We start from the raw sequence: 15,586 nt of genomic DNA on the forward strand, positions 1-15,586 counted from the left end.
TCACAGGGTTTCCTTTGTTCGATGTACTCATTCATGGTTGACTCCAGCAAGTAGGCATATTTTCCTTTGGACTTCCGTACTCGAGCTACCCCTTCTGCTGTAGTCCTCACAAACACAGATGGTTCTGCACTTTTCATATAGGTCCACATTTTATCAAATACTGCAATTTTAGATCTCTGTGGAGACAATATGAAGCCTAATTAACTAATCTTTCTGTAGATAGCAAAAGTACACCTGGGAAAATATGACTATGTTATTTTTAGGCAAATTTATTATCCAACTTTGAAAGATAGCAACACCTACATTCTCTTTTTCTATTAATATTATGTTGTCATTGTATTTTTTTTGTATTCGTTATATTGGTGTTAAAGATTTGAAGTGAACAGCAGTACTTCCACTTTATGAGGTGTGCCAAATTAAAAGGCTTATATTCAAACTTCAGCAAAATATTAATCAGAAATTCCCACTCAAACAAGATGATCTTTTTTTGCAGCTCTGCAGCTGTGCATTACGCAAACAAGATGTGAGCTGAAATGTGTCAGTGGCACTAGAAAACTTCAGATTGCTCCACAGAGGAAACTAACATTGCTGTGAAAGCCGAAGGGAACATTAATAGTGAGGCACCTGGTTCAAGGTTGTTCTTACTTCACATGCCTCTCCTATTCAACTCAGCAGGTCAGGGTTTTCCTTCAGAAAAGTTTTTACCTGAAGTACGTTTCTTTTGTTTTAACCAGTTGGTAGTTATAACTATAACTGGCAGTTTTAACTACCAACTGATTGTTATTTTTTAACCTGGAAAAAATAAAGGAAACCAGTTTGCCACCTAGATGTCACCAGAAAGGAAGCAGTGCTATCAAAGAAACAGCAGACACAACAGGACACGTGACAAGTCAGGGTCAGATATTACTATTATATGTGCTAGTATACCAAGTCTGTATAAAAGATAAAACTTATGATATAATGTGTTAGAGGCACTTCTCTAATAGAAACATCTTATAACATATACTTCAGAATTGCAATTCTGTTCCAGTATCTCTGACTGTACCATTTTAAAAATAATCAAATCAAGTATAAAAGCATTAGTAATGCCTTCACCGTCTCCGAAGTTTTCACTGTTCTTGTGGTATTGCATTAGCATTTTCCCAGACTTACCCTTATCTTCATGCCCAGAAATGTAGTCTAGGAAAATTCTGAGGCTCAGATTTCTCCATGGTCTCTGTACAGCTATTAGTATGAAAGGTTCTGGCAGTACCAAGAAAGATTTCTAACATCTAAATTTTCCAACCATTACCAGAATGTACATGCACATTGACAAAGTTGGCTTTTTGCAAGTTCCCTTGCAGACCAGTTGTTGCATATTCTGATCTACTGATCTATACATACTCAGTATACCCATAAATACCAAAAGACTTGGATATACTCAGCATAACCAGAATGACAGAAAAATAACTGTGTGCTAAAGGCACAGTGGGTTTCTCAGATTCTTGGAACATCTGCCATATAGCATACACACAGTTTCTGTTCCATCCAGAAGATCCTAAAACATATGATCCTAAAAATTAGGAGAATCCTAGAAAAATATATATCGCACCATCTTTGAAAAGGTAATTCAAGAAGCAAACTATCACTATGCACTATAAGCTGGGCAGCTGAACAGAAAAGGCACAAGGAGCAGTCTTCCCAAATGGTCAAGTGTTAAGAAGATACTTCCCACTAGATGGCTCACAGGGTCCTTGTTGTATGCATAAAGGTATGAATATCTGACCCAGCAATCATGAAAATAAAAATCTGTAAGTGTTCTGTAAGAACGCCACCAGAAAAATAACACTCAGAATGTGCCGTGACCACACAGTCCTCTGCAGCCATGAACACTGAAAAGCATCATGCTGGAATTCATACAGCTATGTTTTGATCCTTACTTAGTCCTTGACCTTGTCTAGTTCCCTAAAAAATAAGAGCAGTGAACCACTACCTACAGGTGACTTCTATGGGTTTTTTTATATTGCTACATAATATATGTTGTAATACATTTGGTTTCAGAACTGTGCCTTTTTTTTCCTTCATTAATTTTCATAACTTTTTATTCAAAAGGTAGAGCTAAAGATGTGGAAAATGGCAGTTAAGAGACCATCAAGCATTCAGTGTGCACACACACACTCACTCACTCATAAAGCCCACTTTATTGGACTGCTAAAAAAAGCACACGTACATATCCTAATTCAAATGTATTGTAGAACAAACAACAACTAAAAGCACACTGCATTGTTATTTATATTTGGCCAGTGCTAGAGTTGACCATATTTTTTATACCTATGCTGTGCTTGTTTTGCCTGGGGTAGAGCTAGTTTTCTTCACAGTAGCTAGTATGGGGCCTTCATCTCCTTAAAGTGCATTTGGAAAAACATGTAGTCATTATCAACAGGGGACTAAACCACAAGGAAACAGAATCCTTGTGAATGTGGGATGCTCCGTGTGCAAGTTGGGCTTTCACAGCTCTTTCTTATATACTCTTTCTTTTAATGGCATCAAAACCCTGAAAGGACAGCAGCGCTCCATAAAAAAGACCACAACTTTTAATCATGCACCACAAATACAGAACCATTGTTGATTGCCATATTATTTGACTATAAGAAGGAAAGAATATGGAAATTATCTGCATTGCTCTTAATTACTGTACCTGATTGCTATTGCAAGGTGACACTCCAGTGTATATATGAAATGCTAAAAGCTAATTATAACTTTGGTATTACAATCAACACCAACATGACACTACAAGACTCTAATATTCACAATGAACACCTTTTATCATATTATTTAAGACTTACTATGATAATACAATGATATAAAAATACCCTAGGAACTGGGTAATACTAATAATAATAGTTATTGTTACATGTACACATTCCATTTTTATGTAAAATATTACCTTCATTAATAAACTAATTAGAAAATTAATTTATGCAAAGTTTTATCAACTTAATTAGCTGTGTTTTGTGGGTCACCAGATAACTTTTTTTTTTGACTTTCAAAGACCTATTATTCTTCAAACTGGGGTGCTGTATTTAGTATGTCATTGACAGAAATAGCTTTTCAGACTACTAACATTCTACTAGATGATGATCTGGTACTGTGGGAGCAGATCCCTAATTCTCAAATACGATTTGTGAAACCACCTTGTTGACCTTCTGCACTGAACAAAAGTACAGGAACTGGTATTGTCACCAGTAGTTAAAAAAAAGTAACGACAAATAAAACTTGCCAATTTACACAGTAAATCAAATACTAATAGATCCAAAAAATGCAGAACAGAACTAGTTTTTTCAGTCTCTTTAATTAGCTAAAGATTAAAAGGACACAGTTAAAAAGATTTAAAGATTTAACGCACTTACCCTTGTTTATACTGGGTGAATATTTAAGGTGAATGAAAGTTCAACTAAGTTGAAGTTCTAAATTTTGTAATAATTTTATTGAGTAATGGTAAAAATTAGTTGCATCTTAATATGCAGATTTATAGCTTTTTAGTTTCCATTACTTCAGCTACCAAAAATATCTTTACTATATTTGGTCTAATTAATAAAAAATCTAGAACATTCTATTTCAGAACTAATTCCTCAAAAGTATACTTAAAATAACTTTTTCCAAAAACGCGCAAGACAATGATCTTATATATTCATCCTATTCTCCATGATTTAGAATTAAGTGATCCAGGTTTGTCTTACAAAGGCATGTTAAAGTTCCCAAACCATTTAACTGCCATTAAAATACCTCCTGAAATGACTCCTCCTCTGAGACTTACTAATCTCAACTTCCTTGGAATCGAAATTCCTCCCCATCATTCAGCATATCCATAAAATAAAAACAGACCATTCCAAAGTCATTGCTTTAAAAACTCAGATACATGTCACAAAAACTAATTTCTACAATTTTGAAGTGATGATCACAAGGAAAAGCCTGCTGTGCACTCCTAGAACTAACTTTACTGTAATAAACCTACCCATATAGGGATAATTGTACTACAGTCATGTTGTGGCATCTACTACTACAGCTTTGCAACATCACTGTAACACGAATGTAGATTTGTGAGCAGGATCTCGATTTGATCAGACGAAACCTGACAACATAAAGGAAACAGTATGTGGTATAATGCCAACTGAAAAAAACAGCAAACAGCAGCAAGTTTTCAAACCTCACAAGTGAGAAAAAGAACAGCAGAAAGGCACCTGCCATGTAGTGGGAAGAAATGCAGAGAACAAAGACAATCTACGCAAAGGACATAATCTAAATATATACTTTAGCCTTGTTTTTGATGAGATTAAAATAAAGAAAGACTGGAACACTTGATGCTGGAACATGTTGCCCAGAGAAGTTCTGGATGCCCCAGCCCTGGAGGTGTTCAAGTTCAGGTTGGATGAGGCTCTGAGTAACCTGGTCTAGTGAAAGGTGTCCCTGCCCATGGCAGGGGGTTTGGAACTAGATGATCTTTAAGGACCCTTGCAACTCAAATCATTCTATGATTTATGACTAAGTAATAGGAATGAGGGTACAGAAAAGGAAACGATCAAGCTGGATGAAAATGAAAAAAAAACTTATTGCACCCATACTAGGGGAGGGAGAATAAACTAAATTCCAAAACACAAGAACACTTTCTCAAGAAGTCACAAACCTGTAGAGAACTGCAGATGCTGTTTCTGGAACCTAGAACCATAAACTTACTGCCTGGACTGAGGAATGAAAAAGCATTCAAAGTAGATACTGCTCTTTTGGTATGAAGAACTGCATGGCATGCACAGCTTCTGATGACACTTTAAAGTGAAAACATTTCAAGACAGAAATGACTGGGATTAGTAGCAAAGGAAATTGGGATAGCAAAACACATCAAGCCAGATAATAGGATATTATTTATTTGTTATATATGAGAAGTGGGAAATTCTGATCACTAGACTGATAGAAAGGAAGTTAAACTTTCCAGTTCAAAAGCATGGTCCAGCAATTTGGGACCAGTAAGAAAATCAGCAATACAATTGAAGATCATCAGTTGATAAAAACAAAAGAAACACAGATCTGTCACTATGATCAAATAGGTTACCAGAAAACACTGTGACAGAATTGGGAGAAAGTTATATCCAGAAAAGACAGAGAAATATTAATGCCTTTGTAAAAAGCAAACTGACATCTCAGATGGCATACAAAGTACACCTCTGCTCATTCAGGATTAATGCATCAGGAAAATAAGCACTGAGAAGAAAAAAATCCACATAATTATTAATGTACTGTAAAATTGAGGATAAACTAGTTATAAGTACATATAGGCTGGAAAAATAAAAGAATGTTCCTAACCATAACAAGTGAGGTATTATGGAATTATGTGCTCCCAGGAGTAGTGCAAAAAGAACTTATTTATACATAGAGTGTGGCAATTTATACAAAAGATTACGCAACACTGGAGAATCTTCAAACTATAGTGCTGCAAATTCATTTTTGTCCATCACAAAATTACCTTCTACACAGCATACTTTATTTAGAACATCTAAGAAAGCCTGATGAAAACTTGAAAGAAACGATCAGGAATATAATGTGTTTTTTATTGGCACAATTTTCCCCCAAAAACAAGAATATAAAATTCTATTAAAAAGGAATACGTTTAATTTTTAATAAGTATTATGCAAATACTAACTTGGGTGATATTTGTAACAAGATTTCTGAAGTCCCACAGAGTTTTGGTCACTAGGCTTACTGACATTAGAATTTTGGGTAATGTGGAAGCAGAAAAAAAACAAACCCTGAAAAATAACAAAAAGATACTTTGAAGAAAAAAGGAAATATTGAATACCGAATTATTTTAAAATAACTTTCAGAATGGCTTAAATCAATTCTTTTGTGTGTTGTCAAGATGCAAGGACCTCAAAAAACAAAACACAAGCGAAAATTCTTCACTTGAACCCTCTATATTACAGAAAAGTGTATCTTCAGTAATATGCTACTGGATGCAAAGGGCAGTCTTTGCACTAACTCAGATCTGACTCTTCTCATTATTTCAGCTATGTACCTTTTTCTCCTGTCAAACTAAAGAGTCAAACCCGCACTCTCCAATCACATCTGCTTCACAGATTCATGAAATGCCAATCCTATACCCCCTGCCTCCTAAGGTGCCAAGCAGAGTCTGTGGTAAATTTTACAGAAGATGTCATAACTGAGCCTTTCGTCTCTTTCACCTCTCAGAGGCTTCTGTTGAGCAAGTCAAAATTTAACTCTGGAAACATATGTCCTATAATTCTGCTACATCTCAAACTTCAAAAACTGAGAGTGAGGTATGATTCATAGTTTTTTATCTCAATTTAATTTAAAAAATAAATCAGTGTTTCTTCTCCCTAGTTTTAAAGATTTGTTGTGGCATATTTTTTTAGAAATTTCAAAATCTCGATGAGCATGAAGACAGATCCAGGTTCATAGACTGATGTATATGCTTTCTCTCTTTTTCCATAACCTTTTGTAATGTAATTGCTAACTTAAATACTTTTACAAGTTAAAAAATATTTCAAAATACTCATAAAACTAGAGGCACTGGGCTGTGTTTAAGACTCCTAGAAAAGACACTACTATTTTCCTTCAGGTCAAATTTTCTTTGCCTCCCAAGAGATAACACTTTTGCAGCAGAAATTACTCAAGGAGTCTTGTCAGCTCTTCTTATGTTTATTGCTGGTTTTCCACTATGTGAGAGGATTTCTTTACAAGACCAAGGATTATCATCCTTCCAGCATGTTTCCAATGCCCAACTTTTCATTCTGCAACTCTTGTCTCTTAAGAAAGAATAAGCAACTCTTGCATAGTCTCCTCAGTGGAACATAAAGGATACTACCTTGTTATGGAGCAGTTCTACTTGGTTTTATTTTGGCAGAGGATCTATTTTTAAAGGCCACCAAAACAGCTAGAACAAAGCAGATTGGTCTGTTCATGTCACACTTGGTTCAAGAATAGGTAAATATGAAGAGGTTTTAAATAAAAACTAATGCAGAGAGAAAGTAAATTAGTCTAATTATTGCTGTGCACATTGTTTTTTGGTTTTTTTGAGATGCCTTATTACCTTACACACAGGACTAGTTACAATTTATCTTCTATGGGAAAAAAGGTAGCAAGATTGATGCCATTTGTCTATCTGATTTGTACATACCTTTAATGAACAGAGCTAGGCATACAACAAAAATATGATTCAATTGTAAAAATAATTAACTTTTGTTCTGGTTGTATCATTTTGATAGTAATTTTCAATATGCCTTCAAGAAGGTGGAATGCATGGAAACCTTCCAGTGAATGCTTGCATACTTACTTTGATTCTTCCCGTGTCATAGCCCTTGAAAATACGTGAGGCAACTTCAGGAGTTAACACATGTAGGTAATGCTTTAAAATTAACTTCTGCAGTGGCAGGTGAACAGTAGACTGCCTTCTTGGGTGGCTTTTTTCCCCACTTCAAAGTTAACTGTGTATCAACTGCATTTACCACAGTCACTGAGAAATCACTGAAGGTAAAAATAGTGCGTGAGCGTGGAGAGTGTCACTAGTACGTACCGGAGAGATGGAATTGCACTGTCCCACAATTTACCACTCCATCAAGTAGTGTGTGTGACCTGACACTCAGAGAGAGGAGGCACCTACACAAGGTCAACTGAAACAACTCCTGGCTCTTCCAAGCTGTGCTTGCAGACTTATCCAAATTCTCATGACTACGATCCACTACTGATTTGAGAAAAATGACGCACTTTGGGAAAACCATGGTCATCCATAATTTCTTTGATCTTCTGCCCATAACCCAAGAGAAAATGCAACAGCAATGCAACATATATTTTTGTCTGGGCTTTCAGTTGCACTAAGAACTCTACAAGCACTATCTCTAAAGCAGAGACACTAGCAAATATTAGTAGTGGTAAATAACTCAGTGTAACAGAACTCTTTAGATTTGGATTGTACTTGCAGTTTCTGCTAGTACCAACTTTGAAATCTCCTGAGGAAAACTACTCCACATATTGGTATTTACAGAGACCTGATAGATCTGCCATTAAAGAAAACAATTCTGTATCTATAGATTTATATTTATAAAATTATCTATAACATTATTATTAACAACTAATAGTATCCTGCTGATATTTACTACTCAGCAATGCTGTGTTACTACATTTCAATTTTTTTTCTCTTTTAAAATACTCTTAAATCCATTAGTTCTGCACTGACATTTCCTACATAGGATGTACCAAGCTTCTGCTTCTCATCTTAAAGCAGCACTAGAAACACCAGAGTACAATGCCTTTTCATCCCTTTTTCTCAGTTATGCTTCTTGATGCAGTGCCAACTGATGCTGTGCTCACTGTTGGCAAGAATAGCTCCTACTGGTCCATACTACCTTTAAAGCTAGGGAGTTCATACCTAAATTAGGCTAAAGAGCAAAGACAATACATCTTTTGTCATGAATGCCAAGGATGTTATCTCCAAGTCACATGATATCAACTAGCTTGTATGCCTACTGTCTGTAGGATGTGTGGTGAGCAGTCATAGAAGCTGGACAAAGACTTGAACCCACCTCTTTCACTTAACATTGCATACATATATATCAAGCTATTTGGGACAGGATTTTTCAGCTGACTTTCACCATCTAGCTTATTGCTGAGAATTCCTTTTTGAAAAATACTGTGAAACATTTCTTTTTCAATTGTGTAAAGTATTATCAGAAAACATCTTTTAATAGCAAAGAAAATTCAGTTTACTGTTCTCATCCCCAGTACACAGCTATCCTTAATTTTATGCTGTTCCAGCATATGCTCTACTAGTGAAGATTCAGTATACGTTCCATCAAAAGAAGACAGACTTGCAAATAATGCTACTTCTTGAACTGAAAACAGACTAACTGAAACCCCCCAAATGTTTAATTCCTGACAGTGACAGAGCAAAAGCCAGCCCATTTTAGCATGCTGCTAGAAAAATACTCAAGTTGTTTCCAGCTGTTCAAAGAATTTGAGTCCTAATTTCAAGTCATATAAAAATCACACATCTACTTCAATCCAGTCAGAACACAGATATACTCCGGGTGAAATTTTAGTCTCAGTGCTAGAGATTCCTTTCACATTATCTGCAGTAGAAAGATTATCATTCTTGAAACTTGAGTTTCAGGCCTCCTAAAAAGAATTCTGACAGTTGTTATTTCCTGAAAAATAACTGGGCAAGTTTAAGTGATTTTTAGAAATAGCAGATAGAGCCATCAGGCTAAGAAGTTGTACTGCACATAGTGCAACAACTTTTTTGTGATAGAAATTGCTGAGAAGAAATTTCCATACATCATTAGAGCCTTGTTTGTGCAGAGCCAAAATATGAAGAATATGCCCTCTCAAAGCCTCCACCTAATTTTTACAAAAATAAGTTCTTAATGTTCGAGTAATCACCAGGAACATTAGTTGTGTAAAAGTGGAAATATGTATATATATGCTAGGAGCAAAACTACATACTAAAGCATGCACATACAAACATTTTTTGCTTTAAAAAGAAAAGCTTAAAAACCTCTAAAGAGAAACTATTCAGAAGAAGTGACCTACTTTGAATTCACATTCAATCCCCAATAGAGCCATGATCTAAAAGGTTTATGTTCGCAAAACCAGAAACAAGTCTATATGCTTCTAAATGCTTCTAAACACTCTTAGCACAAATCTGATATCATTTTTACTACCTTACACACCTGATATTAGTTTTGGTTTAGCTAATAGGAATGCAATCAGCAGCACGTATTATTACTGAACCTATCATCAGAATCAGAAAATAATGCTTTTCTACAGTTGAGACAAGTATGTATGAGACCAGTTAAGTATGCATTACAGAATCCAGTGAAAACCAAAATCTAGTAGTTACTGCTCTAATGATACAGTATATAAAAAAAACATTTGTGAGAACCTGTTTCATTTAATTTTCATGTCAGCCTATGTTTGAAATGTAAATGAATTATTTATAACTATTTTAAAATAGATTTTGTTTAAACCTAGCATCCTGCACTAAAAAACCATGAAAACACAAGTTATTTTTCTATTTTGGCATGCCAGATGTACTTCCATTGCACAGAGAGAGACACATAGGGCACACATACAAGGTAAAGCTGTTATGTTTTTTTTCTCAGCAGCCTTAGTCTCTCACTCATTTGCTGGATGGATTTCACCCTGCTAGCTGGTGTCTCAAGGGCCGTCTGAGAGACTCACACATTGGAAGTTTCATGTATTTTTAAAACTGCAATACACAGAGGTAGAAGGTGAGGACTGACAGCCTTCCAAGGCATTGCTGTAATGCAAATACAAATAAGAACTGTTTTTGAAAGTAGGCATGTATTTACTACAGCAGCCAGCAGGATTATATTCCATTCCCCCTCTGCAAGCTTGAAAAATCATGTGGAATACTTATTAAAACATGAATGTGCATCTTCCCATGTTCGTGTTCACTGTGTGAGTACCTAAAATATAGCAGAGCTATTAAACAGATGAATGACATCAACTCCCTTCTTCAAACATACCTTGTTTTTCACTTTATAGTGGAATGTTTTTTTAGGTAATTTTGCTTTGCATATTTAAATCAAGACCCTTATATTTGTATATAGATAATAAAATGTAACAATAATGAATAAACAAAAACACCTAGACTTGTGAGTTGAGCTGTGCATATCACATTTTCATATCAATCTTTTAATAAAGCCTAGGGAAAACACTTTCACACAAGCAAAGACCTATTTAAAACAATCTAAAAAAAAATCTAAAAAGTAGAAATTCTTACCCTAAAGAACTCTTTAGTGGAGCCAGAATCTAATGTCCCATAAGCAATTTCTGTTTGCTTGGAAAGATCCTCTGCACTTTCAATGGGAGACACCATCCTCTCAACCGTCAGGAAGGCAGCTAAGTTAGCCGTGTAGGATGAGATTATGATGAGGGTAAAGAACCACCACACACCTCCAACAATGCGCCCCGACAGGGATCTAATAACAAGTATGAAATGGATTTGTAAAGTGAAATGAAAGTCCTAAAAAGGAACACGTTTTACAGTTTTACACAAATGACGCATTATACTATAGGGAAGCATTTCAGGCTATCTCACAGTGCAGCTCTGCATAGTCATTAGACAGGAAATCAAGGCATTCTCCACTATATCTCCTGGACTTTGCTGAAATCAGGACTCCAGAGTTTACATCTGGGAGAACTTAGTGATCCAGTTCTTCAAAGTTTTCATCACTCTTGAAGGAAACTGCTCCCACCGCAATGTGCTATATTTAACCTATAAGCTTATTGTCCCCTCTGAAGTGATTTTGTGTGACATAATGATGAGGATCAAACAAAACCAGTGAAAGAGTGCTTTCAGAAAAATCAGTATGCACTTTCAAATCAAGTGCCTTTAGCCTGATTATTTTCCTAAGACATTCAGACACAGACTGATTTCTGTTGTGGACAATCTGTACAATAGCATTATTTGTAATAAAAGCTGGCCCAGGAAATATCTATAGCCTAAAAAGTGCACACAGCTTTTGAAAGATACAAGCATTTAACAAATGGAGGACTGGACATGAAACAATCAGTGATAATACAGGAAAATGGTGAAGAAAGTATATTTTTAAAAATAATAATAATCTGATGTTTATAACTGCAGCAGGTGGGCTCTTATGGATCTGTGTTTTGCATCTCCTGCTCAAGAAGAAAGAAGAAAAGAGAACTCAAGAAAACATACAGAACAGCATAAAGTACACAACACAATAATTTCCAATACTAGAAAAATATTGATACTGCATTATTGTCAAACTTGACCTTTTTTTAAACAACCCTTTAAACTTTGAAATTAATTGCTACTTTGTTTCTAAACAAGACATTATAGGAAATAGTACATAATCTTTGGAGATGTGCTTAATTATTTGGCAGTAATGTGCATGTAGTTGAAAGTCTAGTACTAAGGAGTTGCAGGAACTTAGGTACGTCTTGATGCAACTCCTCTATCTATTAAGTAAACAAATTAGAAATCACTCACCCAGCCTACTGTACTATAAATGAGACTACAAACTAATTCTGACAGAATATATAGATAGATATAACTACATATATATACATTTAAACATGATAGTTATGTAAAGCAGATTTATTAAACTGGGAACAAAAATAAATAGAATCAATTCTGGACAAATTATTTCTACTGCTATTGTATAAAATGTCTGTGGTAATTCTAACACTAAAAGATTTACTCCATGTCCCAACAGACTCACTAATTCACTCTACTACATGAAAATCAAGTCATATAAGGTACAGAATGTGTTATTCAAAGGACCATAAAAAAAATTATTTCAAGGTCCTTCTAAATCGAGACGTATTCTGCAAACTACTCTTTCTGTCACCTTTAAAAAAATACTACATTTTGACAGGGAGGTAATTTCAGTATAAAATAATTCTACAAGTAAAATATTGAGTTATATGATATACTGAATATATTGTATTACATATTTGTAATACAATATGTCCATGTGTATTTAATAACCACCAACTTTATGGCACTTTATATTATATTATATTGATGACACCCTCTGTAATTGACAATAATCTTCAGAAGCTCATGATCTGTGAGCAAAGTTGCAACCTACTTTGTGAAAAAAGAATAAGCTCAATACCAACCCAAACATTATGCTTCCATATGACATTTTAAAAGTAAAATTATTTGGGGTGTCATTTGTATTCAAAATTTCCCCAGACGGTCTGTCCCAGTTAAATAGATAATTTCCTTTTGTATGTACATTTCAAAAAGTTTCTAAAGATTGATATTTATATGCTAGTATGAACCCACACTTTAGAAGCACCTAATTTACCAGACTTTTAAGTACTGGTAAATTAACAACTTCTGTGCACAATTACATAAATTTTTGCACCACGTTTTATACTTAGAAAGGTATTATCTGGCAGAACTGAGAGCACATTCACATCTCAAAAAAAGACGAGGAAAACTTTGCCATAAGTTATCGTTATCATTATCATATATTATTCTACTCATTGTTTCTGTGCTACCCATGAGGAAACATGGGGACTGCTACTAATGACTTTTTCCAGATGGTCTAGTCTTACTCACTAACACCATCTGTTTCAGTCAGGCAGCCCTAGTTACCTGTCTACTCTAAAATTCTTACAGTGGTTGTCATTTTTATTAGAGAAATGATAACAGTAGTGCCAAATTTAACTTCACAAAGGTATTTTGCTGATGCCTGAAGGTACTCCTTTTCATATTTACAATGATTCATCTGCAGAGAGTTGAAATCCTATAGTGATAGTTTTGGTGCGTAACCTGAAGTAACAAGTGGTTTTGGCCCTTTTTTACTTTTAGAATAAACAGATGATATACAAACTAATCACTGTCCTCAAAATTTTGCTTGCAATGAGATAAAGCACTGTTAGTTTCACTGAAACTAAATCTTGAATATGCAAAATTATTTGAGTTTCCTGCATTTTTTATTATTATCATTATTTTTCTATTACCTTTCAAAAGCTATCAAACTGCAAAACAACTACTGTGCTTTCATAGCCAGTAAAATAATAATAATAATAATAATAATGAAAATCATTATACTTCTATAACCTTCCAATAAAGCTTTCAATAAAAATAATTTTGTAGCTTAAAGGGGCCTTTGCAGACAACTAAACCTGTGAAGCATGTAATGGATACAAAAACACCACAGGGTTGAAATTAACACAACTTCTCATGACCTGCAAAAACTTGCTCTCTTCACTGTCTTTTTTCTTGTATACCATTCTTACCATGTTATATGCCAAATCCATTGTATCTTTCATCATAGAGCCTGGCATCTCCCACTGTGATATGGCAGCCTTTACACAGAATTGCTTAAGTTCTCACACAATAAATGCTCTGCTATTTCTGCAGTAGAAAAACTTGAAAACCTGCTGTTGCCTTTTTGGATGCATTACATATATAAGAAATGCTTCCTTTTTTGCGATTTGTTTTGCACACCAACCATTAGACTTACTAGAAATTGACCTGTTCCCTCTCTTAACTCTAGGACATTTACAAGAAAGTTAAACTGCTTAGTATAACTAGACAAATCTTCTGATTTGACTTCCTTAAACCCTCCAGTTGCCCTATTTCATTTGTTACTATAGTTCCTTCAAGCAGCAAGTAGTTATTTACCTACCTACTTACCACTTTGCTGAATCAGGGCTAGAACCACTTGTGCACAAGCAAAATAGAATATTTAATGAACTGCAAAGGAATTAACTTAAGTGCTTTACAGTTGTCCCTAATAAAGAAGGTGAAAATCCATTAGGAATTAAGCTCTTATAAACTGGACCTTCAGATTCATTTTAGCAATTTCCTTTGTGACTCTTCTAAAACTAGGCCATGGAAAAACAGCAGTCTTTTGCAACTATTCACATGAAATTAGAACCATCACGTGACTTCTATTTCAGTTCAAGGCTCTCCTGGGGAATAACAGTGGGTTAATAACCGTGTTATGCTATGCAGTGAGTTTTAGAGGGAAAGTGCTGCCTGTGTAGTTTGCAACTAGTGTTACCCCTTTTTCCCATTACAGTTGTTGTGAACCATATGCACTGTCAACTGTAAAATGGGAATATGCAGCAAAAACACGGTACCCCTCCAAGAAGGCATGAAATGATGTGAACCTTATGCATTTTACAGTCTCGGCATGGTGTATATAACTTCACTTGGTAAATGTATGATCGGCATTAAGACAATATCGATCAAATACATCATGAACCTGCTTTTGTTTTAAAGACTTCAATGATTTTAAGGAGGGAAAAAACACAGCAACTAATTCCTCTCCAAGAGTGAAAATATATGCACCACGAACCTCCTCTGGCTGAGACGGCTGAGACCAAAAATGCACAAAGTTGAAATGAGTGAGTAACCAACCTTGGCGAAATATCGCATCCTTGCTGCATAAAGGCACCCAGGGAAAACCAGAGACTATTAAATATCCCAAATTCATTAGTTGATTCATTAGTTTGCGTTTCTCTTCCATCTTCAAATTCCTCAGTGTGCCACTCGTATGGGCTAAATCTGCTGACCAGGAATAAAACTACACTGACCCCAATATAGGCAAAAACAATGCACATCCAAATTTCATATGCTAATGGATCAAGAAATGAAAACACTCCTGGCTTGGACTTCTGAGGCTTCTTGATCATTATTGATATCCCCAGGCTCATAAAGGGCTTTGAGAAGTCAATCACCTCTTCTCTCACCAATGTTATAGTTAATGGAGCAATTGCAATATCGGCTTTCTGTAAAGGAAGAAAAAAAGGAAATAATAGCTAACGTAATGCAAAGAATGGTTTCATTTCTGTTGCATTTCACAAATGGAAAATAGGACAGCAGAGACTCCAGCAACATTTGTTTCACCGAGAACATCCTATGGAGAATTTCAGAAGCTTTTAGTTGAACTTGTACAAAATACATATAATGATAGTATTGGCATATTCCAAGCTTTTGTTTTCACATATGCCCTTTTAGAAGTATATGATATTTAAACATATAGCAAAGTACTTTGCTTTTCACCTGGTTAGAAGGATGAAA

The 15,586-nt window shown here is 35.1% G+C and overlaps 1 protein-coding gene across 5 annotated transcripts in view; it reads right to left on the reverse strand.

Annotated features, from left to right (window-relative positions):
• GRIA2 (glutamate ionotropic receptor AMPA type subunit 2) overlaps positions 1 to 15,586 on the reverse strand; it is a 95,838-nt gene that overhangs the window by 6,129 nt on the left and 74,123 nt on the right. For all 5 annotated transcript variants that reach the window (XR_007905023.1, XM_051790786.1, XM_051790787.1 and 2 more), the window contains exons 11-13: positions 14,924 to 15,294; positions 10,793 to 10,991; positions 1 to 176 (exon numbers count right to left, since the gene is read on the reverse strand). The exon at positions 1 to 176 is cut by the window's left edge and continues 72 nt beyond it. Coding sequence is in view for 4 of the 5 variants with exons in the window: in XM_051790786.1 (XP_051646746.1) it covers positions 1 to 176; positions 10,793 to 10,991; positions 14,924 to 15,294 (746 nt within the window). In the remaining variant the exon portion in view is untranslated. The remainder of the gene's footprint in view (positions 177 to 10,792; positions 10,992 to 14,923; positions 15,295 to 15,586) is intronic.

Source organism: Manacus candei, unplaced genomic scaffold (assembly GCF_025592945.1).
Source record: "Manacus candei isolate 608988 ecotype Guabito, Panama unplaced genomic scaffold, ASM2559294v1 h1tg000028l, whole genome shotgun sequence".
NCBI lineage: Eukaryota > Metazoa > Chordata > Aves > Passeriformes > Pipridae > Manacus > Manacus candei.